The sequence below is a fragment of the Lonchura striata genome, chromosome 13 (assembly GCF_050655825.1).
Source record: "Lonchura striata isolate lonStrDom1 chromosome 13, ASM5065582v1, whole genome shotgun sequence".
Taxonomy (NCBI): domain Eukaryota; kingdom Metazoa; phylum Chordata; class Aves; order Passeriformes; family Estrildidae; genus Lonchura; species Lonchura striata.
The window spans coordinates 3,648,184-3,667,861 of record NC_140715.1 but is presented as its reverse complement, the minus strand read 5'-3'; the positions used below and the strand labels follow the sequence as shown (position 1 = coordinate 3,667,861).

General features: G+C 51.2%; 1 protein-coding gene across 3 annotated transcripts; it reads left to right on the top strand.

Moving 5' to 3' along the window:
- The first annotated feature begins 718 nt into the window (after window positions 1–718).
- On the top strand, window positions 719–19,179 carry DELE1 (DAP3 binding cell death enhancer 1). 3 transcript variants are annotated; one of them, XM_085591092.1, is made up of 11 exons: window positions 719–831; window positions 1,225–1,321; window positions 1,409–1,550; window positions 1,848–1,991; window positions 8,253–8,308; window positions 10,056–10,149; window positions 10,866–11,008; window positions 11,839–11,997; window positions 12,809–12,901; window positions 16,191–16,347; window positions 17,148–19,179. In XM_085591092.1, the coding sequence occupies exons 1-11, from the start codon at window positions 734–736 to the stop codon at window positions 17,402–17,404; spliced, it is 1,440 nt and encodes a 479-aa protein (XP_085447218.1). In that variant the 5' UTR covers window positions 719–733; the 3' UTR covers window positions 17,405–19,179. The 3 variants fall into 3 exon arrangements, with proteins under 3 accessions (XP_085447218.1, XP_085447221.1, XP_085447219.1); XM_085591095.1 differs by having other exon boundaries at window positions 10,850–11,008; XM_085591093.1 differs by lacking the exon at window positions 1,848–1,991.
- The last annotated feature ends 499 nt before the right edge of the window (window positions 19,180–19,678 follow it).

Below are 19,678 nucleotides of genomic sequence, written 5' to 3'. Positions count from 1 at the left end.
GGATTAAATCTACCTTCTTGTTGATGTGGCTTGAAAGCATACAAAGATCAAGCATCAAAGAACATCCTTCCTTATTTTTAATCCATTCCACATTCTACAATAAGGCAGCACCCTGTTTCATAACCCCTTTCTCATTCCGTGTTACACTCTGGACAAGTTGGTAACTATTTCTGACTCATGAAATGTCAGCGTCATTAGCAAGGTCACTCTACCCAACAAGTCTTTCGAACACCTGGACATCACTTAGAGCTTGTGAGGGGCTGTTTCACGGACACCATCACTTAGATCTTGTGAGGGGCTGTTTCACGGACACCATCACTTAGAGCTTGTGAGGGGCTGTTTCACGGACACCATCACCCTTGCTGTTGATTAGGCTGGAAAGCAGAGATCCAACACCCTTGATCCAGAGATGTCTGACACGCCGCACGTTTGGCGGAGCAGCACCCGGCGCCGCGCGGACCTCCCGGCCGGGCGGCGCTCTGTGCGCGCTCCGTGGCGGCGCGGCCGCTCTGCCCGCGCTCTGTGGTGCTGCGGCCGCTCCGTCCTGGCCCCGCGCCGCCGTGTCCCCTCTGCGCGGCGATGCAGCCGCTCCGCCCGTGTCCCCGTAGCCGCCCGTGTCCCCGCCCGTGTCCCCGCCCGTGTCGCCGCCCGTGTCCCGCTGTCCCCTGTGTGCCCGCCGCCCCCGCCGTGCCCGCCCGTCTCTGTGGCCGCGCGTTCCGGCGGCGCGGGCGGCATGTGGCGGCTGCTGCTGCCGGGCCGCGGCCGCTGCGCGCCCGCCCCGGCCCGCGCCGCCTGCGCCCCCGGGCTGGGCGGCGGCCGCAGCCCCGAGCGGTGAGTGCGGCCCGCTGTGCCCCGGGCCGGCGGCGGCCGCGGCCCCGAGCGGTGAGTGCGGCCCGCTGTGCCCCGGGCCGGCGGCGGCCGCGGCCCCGAGCGGTGAGTGCGGCCCGCTGTGCCCCGGGCCGGCGGCGGCCGCGGCCCCGAGCGGTGAGTGCGGCCCGCTGTGCCCCGGGCCGGCGGCGGCCGCAGCCCCGAGCGGTGAGTGCGGCCCGCTGTGCCCCGCCCCGGGCCGGCGGCGGCCGCGGCCCCGAGCGGTGAGTGCGGCCCGCCGTGCCCCGGGCCGGCGGCGGCCGCGGCCCCGAGCGGTGAGTGCGGCCCGCTGTGCCCCGGGCCGGCGGCGCGGCCTCACGGCGCGGCCTCACGGCGCGGTGTGTGCTGTTGTTGCAGGGAGCCCGCGTGCCGGGATGGGCCGGAGCGAGGAGGCCGGCGGCGGGCGCTGCCCGGCCTGGTGCCGCGCTGCTCCGTGCGGGAGGCCGTCACCTGGGTGAGGAGCGGCGCGGGGACCCCCGAGCGGAGGCGGGGGAGGGCGGGCGGGAGCGGGGCCGCTCCTGACCGTGCCCGCTCTCCGCAGGGCGCGGCGGGCGCGCTGCTGCTGCAGCTGCTGCGGCAGATCGCGGGGCTCAGGTCGCTGCAGGACGCCCGGACAGAGCGGAGACTTGCCCGGACAGAGCGGAGGCTTCCCCGGCGCTCCCCGCCGCCCCCCCAGCCCGCAGGTCAGCGGCCGGGCCCGGGGAGGCGGCGGGGCTGCGGGCCGGGCTGCCTGCCCCGGGGCGGGCTGGCTGAGCCCGGGAGAGCCCGAGGGCCGCTCCCGGGCCCTGCCGACAGTGGCGGGAGAATCTCTGCTTCTTAACGCTTTGCGGCAGCCCCACTCTGCGTGCCCTTACCTGTGTTCTGGGTTCTGCTGCGCGAACTTTCCTCCTGCCTGTCTGTGTGGTCAGAGGACGCTGAGGCCGTGCACAGACCGAAGTTGTCACCTGGAGCAGACACAGCCTTTGTGCTCTGTGTTACAGTGGTGACTGAAGCCTCAACCAGCTGTCCTGGCGAGCAGCTGGGCTCCCAGCTCCTGCAGAAAGCAAGTCCAGAGGCTGTAGCAGAGAATTCATCCTCAGGCATCCCCTCGGGGCTAGGAGACAGGCAGCCCTGGGCAGAAGCAGGTATGTGCCATGTGCTGCGGGGCAGGATACTCCTGCCAGAAGGGCCTGGGACTTCCTCCGAGGCAAGCTCGGAGCCACGGAGTGTGTAGCCATTTGTTGACATTAGAGGAGGCAGGTGAGAGTGGAAAGGCAGAATTTCAGAGAGATGAATCACAGTCCAGAGACAGGAGGAAAAAACCTCCTGAAGGCAGAGACAAGGCTGTGCTGTAGCTGCAGGTGACAACAGCTTTCCCAACAGTGCTCTGCCTTAGCAGACTGATTGCAGCATCCAGTCCTGTTCTTTTATTGTGGACAGATGTTTGCAGCCAGAAGGATTCAGGAGGATGCTGCACCATTGATCTGGGAGACTGGTGTACATGGTGTGAAACTGGAGGAATTATCATCCTGCAAGATGAGGATGCATTTCTGAGCTCTTATGCCATAGATAAGACAGTGGAAGGAGGTATCAAAGACATTATTAAAATGAGTTTTATAAAAATAGAAAGATAGACTCCAACAAAATTGAAGTCTCGCCCAGGAAAGCGTGTCCTACATAGGGAATTTAAAGTCACACCAAGGAAGATCAGATGAGGCTTACAGCTCGCTGGATATAGAAACCCTGATAATGGCCTCAGAAAAGCTGTTGGAAACAGGAAGCCTGCTGGAACAGGTGGTTAAGGGACAACATTCAGTAGTGGTGTAGAAGAGACACATCAGGAAACCAACCACAGATGTTGGCTAGATCACAAGATCACAGACTGGTTTGGGTTGAGAGAGACCTGAAAGCTCTTCTTGTTCCCTGCCAGGGGCAGGGACACCCTCCACTATCCCAGGCTACTCCAAGCCCCGTCCAGCCTGGCCTTGGGCACTTCCAGGGATCCAAGAGCAGCCACAGTTTCTCTGTGCCAGGGCCTCAGCACCCTCACAGGGAAGAATTTAAAAAATGAAGGTGCTGCAGAAAAGGTCAGAGCTGTTCCCCATTTTCTGCTTTCTCTCAGAATTTTGGCTTCCTTCTGTGCTGATTTCAGCTACTGCCCATCACTGCTTATCAAACCTTTTCCTGCCAGAGGTTACCATTCCCATCAGTTGGCAAATAGAGCATTTTGTTTCCATGTCTCCTAATTAACTCCAGGAAAACAGCCAGGTTAATTTACCTAAACTGCCAATTAGACTGTTTAACCCATCTGCTTTAGCCTGGAGCATATTAAGAAGCACTCCAGCACTGGCAGGTGACTGGACATGGACCTCTGGGAGGAGTGGTGGGAAGGAGTGGAGACAGCAGTGCCTGCAGTTGGCACAGCTGAACGTCCTGGAGTGACTGTGTGTCTGACAAACAGCTCCTACTGAGAGTCAACAGGAAGAGCTTTTGGGCAAACTGATAAATTGAACAGTGACAAGTCACTAAGGCCACGTGGCCTTTGTTCAGATGTTCTTCAGAAGCTGGGAGATCGCTGAGCCTCTGAGGATGAGCTGTAATCCCATGCTCATACCTGCTTTGTGGCCAGGAGAATGAGCACTGACAGATTGCACAGCTTGAAAAAGGGGTGGGTGGCTGTTGGTTTGAGGCACAAAGCTGCAAAAAAGGTGATTCTAATTTGGTAGAAACTCTGTTACAGGAGAGAGGTGTCAGATGCTGGGATGAGTGGGCTGTATCAAAGGTCTTGGAAGGATTGAGGAAGCCATTTCTCAGGCCAGTTTGCTCCCTTGCAGAGACTTGAGAGAGCTGTAAATCTATTAAGACTTCTTTGGAGAAGTCAACAGGCATGTGGAGCAAGATAATCCAGCTTTTAGCTTCCTGAAAATCATCCAGACAGGACCTAAACCAAAGCTATCTAAAGAAGTAAAGCTGATGTGAGGGAACATGGAGGGGTTACTCTTGGGCTGGTAACCTCTTAAAGCACAAAAAAGTTTTAACAGTGGAGAGCCATTACTGTAAGATTCCCCTGTCCTTTGTTAAACCTGCTCTGTTCAGCACAGTCAGCGGTGATTTGGAAAAAAGAGGTGATGAACAAGGCAGCAGAAGCAGCAAATGGTACAAAATTCTCCAGGACAGTCAAATCTGAAAGTCACGGGCAAAGGCTGCACAAGAGCCAAAGCCAGGGTAATCCCCAGGTGGGTTAAACGAGTGTGCATGGGGGAGTGTGGCTGTAAATACACATGCAGAGTGAGGAGTGTCAAATTAATAATTGTCTTGCAGAGGGAACATTTGAAGTCACAGTGGATGTGCTTTTGATAAGGTTAAGTCAGTGCTCGGCAGCAGTGAGGCCAATTAAATGTTAATTATGGTGAAGGAAAGAGCTGAGGACAAGGCAGTGCCATGGGTTCATGTGAGTCTGGGATGCCTGAAAAACAGGGACAAAACTGCAGAGAAAAGATGACAGGGAGACAATTACATCCAAACACAGACTGACTCTTCAGCTTAAAAAAAATGAAGTGGCAAAGAATATGCTGGTGCTCTGTGAAACTGAAAGTGTCGAGAGAAAGAGAATAAGGACACTCTTTTTCATAATGCTGATATTAAAAGGCAGCACAGAAGGGTCAGGTGGCAAGTTTGGAAAAAAGCAAAAGGCATTTTGTGTTTGGCCAGTGCCCAGGTAAATTGTGGAACTCACTGCTACAGGCCAGAAGTACAAGTGCGTTCCAAGAAGTGATTAGGTAAAATTACACATTGAAATGAGACTTAATTGGTCCAGCCAAGCTTCCTGCTCAGATCACAGAACAGCTGATTGCTGGAAAGTTCTGCCAGGGAGAGCGTGACTTTATAATCCCTGCTCCTCACCCTTTCTGCCCAAGCATCTCCAACTGTCACTTGTCAGAGATAATATATGTCAGAAATAATTTGATTTTGCTCCGTACATAAGTCCTCGGGTTACATTCCACATTTTGTTGTGCCTCCATTTTGTGGGAATTTATGGAGAAAAGTCAGGAGGAAGAGATTTGGTAATCTGCATTGAAAAGGGGTGAAAAAATGAAGGGTTTTGTCATGTGAGAAATCCTGGGAATCTTTCCATGGAAAGTGAAGCTTGATGATTGCTTTCTTTCACTACATTTTGCTTTCTACAGAAAAACCTGCCTGAGGTACAGGATTTTTTTTTCCCTGGTGTTTAGCTACTGAAGGAGGGTGAGGCTGGCAAAATGAGGATGCAGCAGGAAGCTGGGGAGAGCAGAAGGAGGGGAAGGGCAGACGCCTGGCAGATGATGCAGGGGAATCTGGTAGCAAAGCTTTGCCATGAGAGAGCAGAGCTCAGAGTGCAGCAGAATGTACCTTCCCTGCTCCAGTTTGCTGCTGCCAGCCATGGCAAGGGATCTTCTGGAGAGAATTCCATGTCCTTCCCCTTTCTCTGGGTGTTTCAGTTCATTTCCACACTTGCTGGTGCTGGTGTCCCTGTGCAGTGACAATCTGCTGTTGTTGTGGCAAAGATCTGTGGGATGGATCCCAACATCTCAGCTTTCCACGAGAGCCATCCCAATTTTATTGGAGCACAATAGGATCAAAAGCTATTCCTTTGTTTAAAAAGAAAACTTTAGGAAATTAACTTAAAACTTGCTTTAAGTAGCATTCTGGATATTGCTACCAGCAAGTCCTCAGCTCTGTGTTCACATCGTATTTTTTTCTATGCAATTTCTGCCTCACTCAGAGGCTTTTTGCTGGAAGTTAAAGGCACAGAGTGAGCAAGCAGGTGATTACAGCCAGTCTCAGTGTTACAGCAGCTGAATGATGCCCTGGGGAGTTGTATTTTACCCCTGGCAGAACTGTAAAATTCGTTATTTCAATTCTGAGATTACAGACATTGCAAAAGTGTGTTTTCATTTCAAAGCACAATGAAACCAATTGGAAACAGTGAAATTTTCCATGAGGCAGAAATGCTGGATTTTGGCCAGCTCTTGTTGTGACTTCGTTCTCGTGGATGTTTTGGGATGAGCAATCTAGGCTGTCTAGGAGAAGATTATTAATTCCTCATTTGGAGCTAGCTGTGAGCAACACTTGATTAGTCCAGGATGAACAGTGGAGAGAGACAAAAATATTTATTAACTGGTGAAGATGTGAGCATTGGGCATCCAGAACACTGAAAGCTGCAAGACTGCATGGAAAAAAGAATGTGCAGTCATGTTGCATCATAGCATGGGTTTGAAGAAGTAGAAATAAAGTTGCACAGAAAATTCCAGCTGTGATATTCCCATCTTTTAAACATAACCTGAAGAATAATTTAGCTTGCCCAGGCTCAAAGGTGATTCTAAGGGAATTCAGGTCTCCCAGAGCAGCTGTGGCTGCCTGTGGATCCCTGGAAGTGTCCAAAACCAGGTTGGACAGGGTTTGGAGCAGCCTGGGATGCTGGAAGGTGTCCCTGCCCATGGCAGGCGTGGCACTGGGTGAGCTTGAAGTCCCCTTCCAGCCCAAACCATTCTGGGACTCTGATCCTTCAGGTCTGGGGCTGCGTGTCGGGATAGCTTGGTCCCTGTGTTTTTTTCCAGATGTCCTCTGGGATTGGCCCCTGATCTGTGGAGATTGGAGGAGAGGTTTCCCATGGTAGAGGGGCACAAAGTGCTTCTGCAGGCTGACAGAATTCAGAATTAGTGGCTGTTTATTTTTCATGGTTCAGTGGTTTGTCCAAATTGCAACATTTTCACAGTAAACAAGGAGTCTCTGATTTAGGCATAGACACCCGTGCAAAATGTACAGTTCCTTTAAAGTGTGGATGTACTAATGCTGTTTAAACAAGTAGTGGGAGAATTCCTGATACAGACCATTTTTTTTTCCATGGGATTTGCAGTTGTTTGTGTGGCAAAAACTCAAATTACATCACAAGGGAGATACACGATAGAGCCTTACACTGAGAAATATCAGATAATTTGATGCCTGCTCTGCAAAGAAACAGAAAGCACGACTAATAAATTCACAGATTATACTACTTTAGGTGGAATGCTGCATAGGAGTCATGTTTGCCACAGTGATGTTGCTTGTTGGGTGAGTGGGGCCTGTTCAGATAACACACATTTGAATACAGCCAGGGGGGAATTGTTTGTCTGGGAATAATGAGGCTGCAGCTGGCACACAGGCCAGGGCTGGCTGCGTGCTGTGCAGTACAGGCACTGCAAGGAGCACTCCTGCCTGCTGCACACCTCGTTGCTGCTGCTCCTGGAGCCAGACAGGGCCAGCAGTCCAGGAATCAGGCCCTAAAAGGACATTTTGCTTCACTTGTGTTGGCTCTCACACAGCTTGAGAGGGACTCACAGCTCTGGAGGCTCCAGCACCTGGAGGTCAATGTCCAGTGGGATCCAGCTGCTTGTGGTGACCCAGGTTAAAAGTCCTTGGCCTCAGGCTGCCTCCTCTTTGTGGACATCATTGTCCTCTTACAGTGGCAGGAGTGAATGCCACTGTAACCACTGCCAGCACAATCCTGCTCTGAGCAAGGTGGCTTAGCTCGGGCTGGAGATGCTCTGTCAGACAATTCTGATTGAAACTGGTGACAAAGTGCTGAACATGTGGCTGTCCCAGTGTGCCTGAGAGGGCTGATCATCCCCTGGCAGAAGCAGGGCTGTACCCTGCAGAGGAATTACCTGGAGAAGGAGATGGGGAGGCAGCACCTCGGCTGAGGGTTGGGTGTGATGCCCTGGGCGAGCTGGGAGCTGCAGCAGTTCTGATCCAGGCAAACTGGGCATGAGGAGGCAATGGCACCCCTCCTGTGACACTGCTGAGAGGGGCTGCACCTCAGTAACCCTGTTGGAAATTCAGGAATAGTAGCAAAAAGTCATAAAATTAACCAAGGCTGGTAGAAAAGTGCTGCAGTTGAAAGATATGAATGGTGCAGTCTTTTTAGAATCACAGACAGGAATCAAAAGGGGCTGATTAGTCGTGTCAGGACTTTCAAAAGGAGGAATTGGCTTTTTAGTAAAGAAGAAAAAACCTAGAAGAGTCAGTGCCTGGGAGCAGAAACCCAGAGTAGAAGTACTTTAATTTGAAATGAAGCACAGGGGTTTAAAGCAGTGATTACAAGTTACTGGAACATTTAGGAAAAGCAGAAGATTCTCTGCTTTCAGTGTCTTCAGATCAAAACCAGAGGCCTTTCTGGAGGAGCTGCAGCCACAGGGCTGGATTCCAGAGCTTGCTTTTGCTCCAAAGCTCAGATTGGTTGGGATTCCTTCTGTTCCTGATGTCCCTGACTGAATGGGAGATCAGATCTTTAGAAAAGAGCTGTGGAATAGAGGCTAAGAAGAGGCAAAGACGCAGCACTGCTAAACTTTGCTTTTTTGTTGGATTTTTTTTTTTTTTTTTTAATGCAGGGGAGTTCCAAATCCCTGTGAGCTCCAGGGTGGGGCCAGTTCTCCACAGTGCAAAGGTAAGGTTTCATTTTCCACCTCCTCTGTCTGCACCTTCCCTGCAGGAACACATCCCAGAGCTACCCCAAGCACAGGCTGAGCAACACTCACACACAAGTGTGGGGGGAAAAAAAGGGAGATGGGATATACTGACCTCTGCTATAGCCAGAAAATTCCAGGATTTACAAACTGTCATCCCCATCCTTTGATGTATCTCTGTAACAGGCTGCTGGCAAGGAAGCACTGAAAGAAAATGGTGAGAAACACCAAACCAAGCAACCAAACAAAAAAATAAATTCAGCAGCGCCAGTGTGTTGCTGTGTATATGCATTTTGATGCAATCTTTCACTAGGTGATTACATGCTGTTGCTATTTTGGTGTTTACCAGACAACCCATGACTGAGGAAGGTGGTGTCACTCCAAACGCTGCAAATCAGGGCTGGCTCTTGTCTGGTAAAGAGGGAAGCACTTGGGGCTTGAAGAGAGTGCATCAGCTCGAGAGTCACAAGGCCATAAATTATATTATTGTTCTTGTTGTGATTAAACCTGCCAATTTTTTGCAATTCACATCTTAGATGCAAATAATTCCCATTTTAAGATAATCACTCGGCTGAGCAATCGCTCAAGGACATTGTGAGCAGAGTGAGGTAAATTCAGATTTTAGCAGTGAGTTCCTGCAAAAACACCAAGGATGAATTTGCTTGATCTGCTGAGGGGGTGAGCATGGATCTCTCCATCCTGGGAGGTGCCCCATGTGCAGGGCTGGAGGAAGAGCCTGCAGCTGGGTCTGGGGGGGGCCTTGGACCTGTCTTGGCCTCTTGGGAGCTCAGCAGTGGAGCTGTGGGTGCCAAGGGGCATTTTCCTGATTCCCTGTGTGCACTGAACTCTGCTGCCACTCGATGGCACTCGGGGTGTGGAGCTGGGCTGGGCTGAGCCTCCTCCCACATCCCAGGCTGTTCATTGCCCAGGAGGAAAGGATTTGGCTGTGCCCTGCAGGGTTTCAGCAGCTCTGGGCAGCTCAGTCCAGCTGAGGGGCAGCTCCACTGGAACTGGGTAAAGCAAAGGCGTGAGGGTGTTTTGGCAGGGACTCTGCTCTGAGCATGATGTGGGAGAGGGAACAAGGGGTAATGTTATTTTTGGAGGGTATCTTAAGATATCTTATCTTAGAATCATGAAATACCCTGATTTGGAAGGGATCCATGAGGATCATCAGTCCCAGCCTTGCCCAGACCCCCAAAGAATCCCCCTGTGCATCCCTGGTATCCAAAGGCTCCTGGAGCTCTGGCAGCCTCGGGCCGTGCCCATTCCCTGGGGAGCCTGGGCAGTGCCAGCACCCTCTGGAGGAAGAAACTTCTCCCAAAATCCAGCCTGGCCCTGCCCTGGCCCAGCTCCAGCCGTTCCCTGGGTGCTGTCCCTGTCCCAGAGCAGAGCTGGAGCTGTCCCTGCTCTGCCCCTCGGGAGGAGCTGCAGACTGCTCTGAGTAGGATCAAATGCAGACTGCTCTGAGTAGATTCAAGTATTTGCTGAATTCTGAGAGGTCTGCTGGTACCTGAAAGGCTGCACCAAGCTCCTGGCCAGAGGGCAGGGGAGCAGTGTCCATACAGCTTCCCCAGCAAGGTGGCTGTGTAGGACAGGGAGGGTTTTGTGTGTACACATGACCTCACCCTTCTAATGACTGAACTACCATACAAACAGGTCTCACTGCTTGGTTTCCAAGCAGTGATATGATTTAGCTGTCTTTAATAGCTTTTCTCTCTGACTCCTCAGGGTGACCCAGCTCAGCGAGGGCATTTGGAGGAAGCCGCTTTCCAGTTGCAGCAGATTTTCCGAATTGATATTTCCATTGCATTGAATATCCTTGGTAATGTGGAGTTGGTTTTGTTTTGCCCTTAAACCACAGGTTTCTCATTTTGGAGGACCTCCAAATGGTTGCAGGTCTTGTGAGAAGGCAGGGATGGCAAATACCCAAGCTGAAGCCTCCTTTCAGCAATTTTAACTGTGCTTGGAGAGATTTATTGCCCTTTGTCCCATCGTGCCACCTAATTTATCTCAGCATATTTCAATCCAGACTTGCTTGAAGCCTGCACTGTTGTCCTGACATCTGTAGCTGGAAATTAAGCCATCTCTGTCTTTTTTGCAACACAAGATGTCATATCCTTGTATCCTTCTTTTATTGTCTGAGCTCACAGTTTTCCTGGCAAGCTGAAAAAGCAATTGCAGGATTGCAACTCTAAGAAAAGCAGAAAGAAGATGCAATGAGCTAAGAAAAGTCCCTGCCCTATATACACCACTAGTTGCAGCACCGAAAAGCAAGTTGTTTCTGTGTGAGCCATACGTTGTGTTAGCCTGTGATCCCTCTCTGCCTTGAGCCCAGAAAAATCCCTAAAATGCAGTGTTGCCATTTTTCTTACGGAAACTGTGGAGGGAGGGTTGGTGAGCCAGCTGGAAGTGGCCCAGAGCACTTGGTGTGAGCCAAGGAAGGCCCAGTGGCTGTGGGGGAGGTTGCTGCATTGGAGGCTGGGTTGTGGCTGTGTGCTTTTCCCTGTTTTCCATGGTTTTAGGCTGTGTTTTCCTCAGGGATCGAGAGCATGAGGGCGGGGCACTGCCGGGCAGCCTTCACCTGCTTCAAGCTGGCAGCAGATCGGGGCTACAGCAAAGCCCAGTTCAACGTGGGGCTGTGCTACGAGCACGGCAGGGGCACGGAAAAGGACTTGGAGAAGGTATCCAGGGCCTGCCTGGGGGGTGGGTGTGGGCAGCACACATCAGGAGAGGGACCTGTGCTGGGTGCTTGGAGCTTTATTCCTTTACATGGCTGGGAAAGTCATGCAATGTCCTGAACTTTTGGAGGGGACCCCCAGGGATCATTGGTCCAGCTCCTGGCCCTGCCCAGACACCCCAACAATCCCACCCTGTGCATCCCTGGGAGTGGTGTCCAAAGGCTCCTGGAGCTCTGGCAGCCTCGGGGCCGTGCCCATTCCCTGGGGAGCCTGGGAGAGCCCAGGTTCTGAAGACTCAGTAGAAAATGCTGGAAATAATAAAAACTGCAGCTTTGCAGAGCTGCTTTCAGTGTCACCAATCCCCTCAGAGAGGTGTTCTGAGATCCCTTTCCCACAGCTTCTGAGGGTTCTCCAGGTGCACAGGCTGTGCTACCAGCACCCAGCGGGGTTCCAAGGAGAAACCTGTCATGTCGCTGTATTTAAGACACCACTGCACATCCCAGGGCTTCTCAGATCTCCAGTTTGGCTCCCGTAATTCCAGCCTGCCACCTAGTGCAAGCTGGCCAGCAGCTGCTGGAGCTGGGAAGAGCTGCAAAGGCAGCTTGGTTTGAGCCATGGTTGGCCCAGTGCCACCCCGTTCAGCTCGGGCAGGCTGGTGCCAGGGCTCTGGGGTACTCGCGGTCCACTGTCTCACCTGGCCCAGCTGATGTTCTGCTGTGGGAGGGCTCTGGGGTGGGATGCAGCTTGTGATGGGTCTAGCTGAGAGTTGAAGCTTGAAGGGAGCCATGTGATGCTGAGGGCATGCATCAGCTGGTTTTCTCTCTCTCTCTCAGGCAGGTTTTTATTACTGCCAGGCAGCCAGCAGCCGTCACGCCATGGCCCAGTACCGCTACGCCAGGTACCTGCTGCAGCACGGCCCTGGCAGCCTCCAGGACAGGCAGCACACGGCTGTGGCACTCCTGGAGCAAGCAGCAGGGGCTGGCATCACAGAGGTTGGTGTCCACAGGTCAGACAGCCCTGACTGAAGGGTTGGAGCCACATCCTAGGCAGCACTGGAAGGGAAAGCCTTCCAATGTATTTATGCCTGCTCACAGCACACAGATTGGAACTAGAGGATCTTTAAGGTCCCTTCTGACCCAAACCATTCTCTGATTCTCTGTTTATATTCCTGACAGTGTCTGGGAGACAGCCCTGCCCGCAGACAGAGCCACCGTGCCACACATTGGCTGGCTCTTGTCAGTGGGGCTCTTACATTAAACCTTTGGCTGGGAGAGCTGACCTGTGCTTGAAAACACAGCTCAGTTTTCATCTCCTCTCAATTCCAAGAGTACAGGTCGCTGTACTGGAGGAACTTCCAGTGCTTGAAGCAAGAACAGATTCCTCATTTTGTATCTGTGACTTTCTGAGATGACTCATCTGTGCAGATCTGTCTCCTGCCTTCCTTTCCCAGTCCAGGAGATGCATTTAGGCATGTGCCATCTCGCCCTGGGAATGGCAGGCTGGCAGTGCCTGTGCCTCCTGGAGCTCACTGGCCAGTGGGTGCATCTGCTGGATCTTGGGTACAGGACATGAGTGGGAGCCATTCCCTGGCTCTGATTCTCAGAGGGAGTTTAAAATGATACTCTGGTCTCAAATGTGAATTCTTTGTGTTTATCCAGTCATGCTGATTTTTCTTAGGGCAGCTCTGCCTCTCTTAAAAGCCCCTGTCACAGTAACCCCAGCATTTGAGCAGCTTCAAAATCAGTAAAAAAAAAAAGAATAATTAAAATCCTGACTGATCTGGACCATGTGGTTTTGTTGCAGGCACAGGCTTATCTTGGAGTGTTCTACATGAGGGGGCTGCAGCCTCAGGAGAAAAGAGGTCTGAAGTACCTGCTGCAGGCAGCAAACAGTGGGGTAAATAATCCTTCTGCCAGGGATTGTCCTCAGCTTGGGATCTGCAGGTGGAGGATTGCAGGGTTTCTAGGAAACGGGAGCAAGTGTCAGGATTTTACTGCTCAGTGTGGAGGGACAGAGTGGAGGGTGCCTCTTGGAGAGGAGATAGGCCCTGGGCACAGACCCTACAGAGAGAGCCCTGTTGGGCAGGAGAAGTTCCTACAGCACCAATGCCTGCATCCAGCTTCCAGCATTGTACAGCTTTCCCATTATGGAGCATCTACACCCTCTTCAGTCAAAATCTTTCACTACTGCATCACTTGGAGAACTTCATTGTGTTTATCTCAATTCTGTTCTTCAAAATTGGCACTCTTCTTTTATAGAGAGGATGGAAAGACTGTTTCTGGATTTATTTTTAAATTCAGGCACCTTTAACGTATTTAAACACTTGAATCTCCATTCAGCCTTCCCCCAATGTTGCTGTTTCTCTTCACAGGTCATGTTAGATCCCCAAGAATCTTCTTGCATGCACTTTCCCCAAGGCCCAGGCTTCTCTTTCTTGAAGGGCAGTGCTACAGTGTGGGCACAACACTCTCCTGAACCCCCACCAGCATTTAGAGGAGCAGAAGTGTGGATCCCATGTCTTGCAGCCAGGTTTCTGCACCCCAGAGTTCTGTTTCTTGCCATTGTCCCCTTGTTTTCAGCTGCATTGTAATGGCCAGGGCTTTTTTTTTTTTTTTCTTCTTTTTTTTTTTTTCCTGAAGAACTTGTTCATTTTAACTCCAGTTCCCACAGCTTTTGTGCAATGGAAAATAATGAATAGCTATTGCCTGTTCTGCTGGCTAATAGTTGTGGTTATGGTGCCCTTTAGTGTGTCCTCTCTGAGTCATTTCTTTTGCAGGCTGCAGAGTGCTGGTTTAGTTTGTGTCTCCGTGTAGTTAAGCTGTTCTACTTTGCTTGTCAGTCTTCTGTCTATTTTTCTAATTCTCCTTTGACCATTTTAAGATGCTTAGACTAAAAGTGGACTCAGGATGGAGGTATGCCATGGATCTCACATAATGAGCTCCTCTGCTTTGTTCTGCATTCCCTTCCAATAATTCCTAGCCCTGCTTGCCCTTTGCCTGGCACTGAGCAGTGATGAGATGGTCTCAGGGAACTATCACAGCGTGACACCCAAATTTCTTGCTATCAGCACTATTTTGCATTTGGAAATTCTGTTTCCTTTGTGATTGTGTTGTCCACTCCTTAGATGTGTGAGATCTTCTTTAATTAATTCTTTATAGTAAGTTTGACCATTTTGAATGGTCATTTTTACATCACTGTAAACTTTGCTGCTTGGGTTTTCCCCCTCTTTCCAACATGGAGACACTCTCAGTCTGGTGGGACAAGGCCTGACTTGCCACAGCAGCTCAGACATCACAGTACACAGTATTTCGTTCTAAATCTGCTTAAGATCTCTCCTAAGCTTCATCCTTGGCTTTGTTTTTCCAACCTGGAGTCAGCAGTTGATGCTGAACAGTATCACATTGAGCTATCCCATTAAGTAGATGATTGGCATGTACTGGTAGTGCCTTAACAACACAAAATCTGTCAGGTAACTGCAGGTCCTCAGGTGCACCCCTGGCATGTTTTGGTCAGAGTTCTCAGACCCTAGGCATCCTTCTCCATCTCTGCTGCTCAGCAGATGCAGTGGATGCTTCAGAGCCTCAGCCTTGGGGGCAGGCTGATGGAGGGCTGCCTGGGATGTCCCCATTTCTTAGGAGAAGGGCTCCATAGATAGGTTCCCTTCCCATTACCCTGCACTTGGAATTTATGTTTAGTTGGCTGAAAGAACACTGGGCATGGATGAAGCAAGGACAGCATAGCTTAGTACAAATCCAGAAAAAGGAAAACAGCACAAAAAGTCACAGTTTCAGCATTTCTCTGGTTGTTCTCTCTGCTAGAGCTGAACTGGGAACTCTGACAAGTGTTTTTCCAACACCAGAACTGTGTTCTGCTTTGTTTCCCACTTTTTATCCTCCCTGATTTCCTACATGCAGCCACAGAATATAAGCCCCTAATAAAGAGTTCTGTTGGAGAACTGAGCCTGATCTGCAGATTTCCAAGGGTGTCTCAGTCACTTCTGCCATGCTAATTTGGGGATCTTCCCTCGCTGCAGTCTTGGCTCTGAGGTGTTCATCCTGTGAGAGATGGTGGTGCAGCTCTCCTGATTGAACCCTATCTCTTGTCACAGCTGAAGTGCCAATCCTTCAATGTGTTTATCTCATCTCTAAAGGAGTTTATTGCTGTCATAAGCTGAGACTTGCAACATTTTGCAAAGCACCCACTCACCAACTTCTTCACTTGCCTCTACCAGTTACATCCTAGACAGCAACACTTGCAATATGTTCTTTTCTAGTGCCTTTATTAAAACATGCTACTTAGTTGGGGTTTTTTTGGTTTTTTTTTTTCTTTTTCTTCCTTTTTTTTTTTTTTTTTTTTTTTTTTGCAAAGCCTTGTTTAGATAATGTTTCTAGCAGTTGCACTCTTCAGGCTTTGTTGTTGGAAAGGTCTGTGTGACCACAAGTCTTTTTAATGTCTTCAGGAGTGTCATCCTGCTTTCCTGCTCTCTGAGAACCTTTGCCTCCCATTGGATCTCAAGGATAAAATGCACAGCTGACACGTAAACATGTCATGGGTTTGCATTTGGCTTCACTGCAATGCCAATGTTTGCTTTCCAGTTCGTTCCCAGCAGCTACATATGTCTGAGTGGTTCAGGTGCTTTTTCTCTAGTGCGTATTTGCTTCATTTACTTCATTTCTGCTGCCTGAGATTTCTTCTGGAATAGAATGAGGTGATGCTGAGCAGAAGAGCGCTGCACTCTTGTGTTAAAGGGGAATTTGCCAACCCTTGGCAGCAAGTACCTCTGTGCCATTTGTGATGTTTTCACAAGACTTGGGCTTGAACTCTCTTAGGGCAGTCTCAGGGCGTGCTCAGAGTTTGGGTGGGATCAGGATGTGATGCAGTCAGGGCTGCCCAAGACATCTCATCTCTGACCTCTGAGACAACTGGGATGCTCTGCAGAGCCAGCTGCTCCTTTGTTCCCCCTCCACAGCCCTGGGTGTTGAAGGGAAATCAGTGAATTTAATTGGAAAGGGATGGGAAGGAGCAGAACCAGAGATTATGCTCCTCTCCGGGGGACTAAACTACTGGAGATACAGCCTGAGGGATGGAGCAGTAAACTTAGCAAGGTGACCAAAGATAGAGCGGTAAGCTCTGAAGAAGGTGCTGAAGACTCTGTGTTTCCTTTCCTGTGTGCTTGCTGTGCCAGGATGCCCAGAGCAGGTTCCACGTGGGCGTTTGCTACGAGCAGGGCCTGGGGGTGCAGCAGAGCCTGGCGGAAGCGCTGAGGCACTACCGGCAGTCGGCGGCCGCGGGGAGCAGGCAGGCCCGGGACAGGCTGCGGGCATGGCAGCAGCAGCTGCAAGGTACCAGCGCCAGCAGGGCACCAGGGGCTGGGGCACTGCACGGCAGGTGGGCCCCTGAAAGTGGGGCCTGTATTGCCAGAGGAGGGCTCGCACGGGGCCATGGCACAAGGGAGTTCTTTGTGCTGAAGGGAAGGCACCACTTCTCCTCAGTTCTTTCCAGTCCAGCTGGAGAAGCTGTTCCCATAGTATGATGTGTCACAGAATCATTTCTGTTGAAAAGACCAACTGGGCCAGGAGGGGGTTGTCCTCTGCTCTGCACTGTGGCAGCCTCACCTCCAGTCCTGTGGGCAGTTTTGGGCACACAGTATAAAAAAGGCATTAAGCCATTAGAGAGTGTCCAAAGGAGGCCACAAGGATGGGGAAGAGCCTGGAGGGGAAGCCTTGTGAGGAGCAGCTGAGGGCACTTGGTTTGTTCAGCTGGAGGAGACTGAGGGCAGGGCTCGTCAACATCCTCCTGAGAGGCAGCATAGGGCTACCTCCAGAATCTGCTCCTGTGCCCAGGGACAGGACCTGAGGGTATGGCTGGAGCTGTGTCAGGGGAGGTTCAAGCTGGATACCAGAAAAAGCCAAGCTCCCCAGGGCAGTGCATACAGCACCAAACCTGGCCGAGTTCAATAAGCATTTAGACAACGCTCTCAGGCACAGGGTGGGATTGTTGGAGTGTCTCTGCAGAGCCAGGAGTTGGATTTGGTGATCTTTAGAGGTCCCTTCCAACTCAGGATATTTTGTGATTCTATGGTTGTGTGATCAAGTCCAGCCTTTGCCAATGTCATTAATACTGTGTTTTTCTGTACTTTCAGATGTGCACACAAAGCATCCATTCCCGTCAGGATTAAGAGCTTCCTCCTCCAGCCCTGATTTCTGGACTATTGAGCCTGTGTCTGCAAATCTCCACAGCAGCCAGCCAGGACGGTGTGGCCTAACGCTGCCCCACTCCTGGAGCACAGGCACACTGCACATGATGCTGCTCAGCAGTGCAGGGTGGAGCTGTGCCTTCAGAGCCAGGACAGTGCCAGTGGAGCTGCAGGGCTGGGAGGCCCAGCACTGCTGGCAGTAGAGCAGGCAGTGAGTGACACCAGCAGGCAGAGGGCAAGGCAGCCCTTGGTGTGGGCTGGAACCAGGCTGGCAGTAAAGGGAAAGAGAAAGCTCTCTGTTCATGGGACAGGAGGCATCTTTAAATACCTGAGCTTTGAGAATTAACCTTGTGATATCTCCTACACCACCAAGTCCTCTACCTTCCATACAAGGATGTTGCTTCTGCACCTGCATTTCTGTATTAGAGCCAAGCTGTGGCTGCCCTTGGATCCCTGGAAGTGTCCAAGCCCAGGCTGGGTGAGGCTTGGAGCAACCTGGGTTAGTGGAGGGTGTCCCTGCCATGGCAGGGGGTGGAATGAGGTGAGCTTTGAGCTTTTTTCCAGCTCAAGCTATTCTGTGTTTCTGCACCACAGTGGTTTGATCTGGGTTTCTAATTACAGAAACTTTGCATGTCTTGCTCATGGTCCCCCAGTGAGGTTTGCAAGCCACCATGTGGGAACACTGGCAGCTAACCCTGGGGTTGTCTTGGCTCTCACCCTCTGAGGCAATTTTCTCCAAGGCAAATCCCCTCAGTGCCCCTGCTACCAGCACAGTGTAAGCTGGCTCTGTGTTGCATTATGGCAGACCTGGGCAAGCAGGAGAGTGAATTCTCATAATTGAGCAGATATTTTTTATGGGGTGTGACAGATCCACCTGTAGCAGTGAGGTGACAGCTGTCCCCAGCCATCCTGCACTGTGTCCATGTCCTTCTGTCCCCACTCCCCCTCCTCCTGCAGCCCTGGCAGGGAGCTGCTCCCACGGGCACACCTCTCTGAGACACCATGAGCCAGGTTTGCTTCAAAATGCATCGTGTCCCTGTTTGCTGAGCACGCCAGCTCATTTTCAGCAGAGTGGATAAGGGATGCTCCCAGCGGGAAGGCACCACTGGCAGGCAGCAGCAGCAGGCAGCTGGTGTGATAATTTCTTCCACTGGGGCAGCTGAATCCGGAAAAAGGCATTTGTTCACACCAGTTTAAACTGGTTCAAGGGCATCTGTGCAAGCTGCCCAGCTTCCTGTGGCCCTGCTGCTCTGTGTAGATCAGGGTCTGCAAAACAAAGGCAATGGCCTCATCCTGAACTTCTCCATGCAACAAGGGAGGGGTGCAGCCATCCCTCAACACATCTGATTGTTCTTCTGGTCTGCTCTCTCCTTCTGCTCAGACCAAACTTTCTTAGACCATTTCCTTTATCAAGCAGGATACAAGGAGCAGGAAATTCCTGGGGTGGATTTCCTATGCTGTGATAATCCAGAGCCTGCTTACGCGTTGGTCAGGATGGGAGACGGGCTGGGGGGGCTGAAAGCAGTTTGCAGAATCAGGAAATTGAACCAAGAGGGAGGAATTTGTCTCCTTTTAAACCTGCTTGTTATAAGGTATTTTTGTGTAAGGATTTTCCTCTGACAGGAACATCAAAGCAAGTTTGCAGAGGGAGATGTGAGGTTGTGCTGGCTGTTTGTCCCTCTGCCTGTGCTCCCAAGGTGCAGAGGACTCCCACAGGGCTCAGTCACAAATGCCTCTCTCATGGTTTGCACAGCTGCATCTCAGTTAGAATTTGGCTCTCTGACTTTGTTTTGATGCAAGAACCTGTTTTGTTTGTACAACAAACCAGCAAGAGATTTGTGTTAGCAGAAGAGCAGCACGAGCAGGCCAGGCCAAACCCATCCGTGGATGGATGCCAGACATGGGTTCATGTGCACAAGCATTTTGGAAACTCAAAATAAAACAACATTTTGGATATTAAAAAGTCCACCTGGGGAAATCTCATTTTATTGCTCTTGTCATTTAGCCCCAAGAGCAACAGAAAGGGGTAACTTTCTCATTTACTCTGTTTTAAATGATCTGTGCGTTTGTCTGGTACTGTGGCTAGGGTGTGTACACACCTGAAGCTGGGAACTGTCACCTCCAAGTACGTGGAAAAGAACAGGGGTGGGATACCTGAGATGGTCCAGGGTCACACTACCCTTGCCTTCTCCAGGAGTGCAGAGGCACAGACACCTGTGTGCTTCTTCCTTTGCTCCAGTATCTTGGTTTTCCCCACCCATGCTATTATCCCAAAACTGTCTTACAGCTCCCAGACAGACAGATCAAAGTGAAAACCCATAAAAAGGGTGAAGCTTGTGACTGAATATTTCAAAACAGTGTTTTCACACTTCCTTTTTCCCAGGTTACCTTTGGCAGACTCCAGCCATCTGGTGTCTGCTTTTGGATAAGGACTGTGCTCCAAAATCCAGTGGCCTCAAAGGAGAGAACAGAATAGA

Coding starts and splice junctions, on each gene's coding strand:
- DELE1 (XM_085591092.1), top strand. CDS start 734: ATGTGGCGGCTGCTGCTGCCGGGCCGCGGCCGCTGCGCGCCCGCCCCG. Junction 1,322..1,408: donor TGCGGGAGGCCGTCACCTGG/GTGAGGAGCGGC, acceptor CGCTCTCCGCAG/GGCGCGGCGGGCGCGCTGCT. Junction 1,992..8,252: donor GCAGCCCTGGGCAGAAGCAG/GTATGTGCCATG, acceptor TTTTTAATGCAG/GGGAGTTCCAAATCCCTGTG.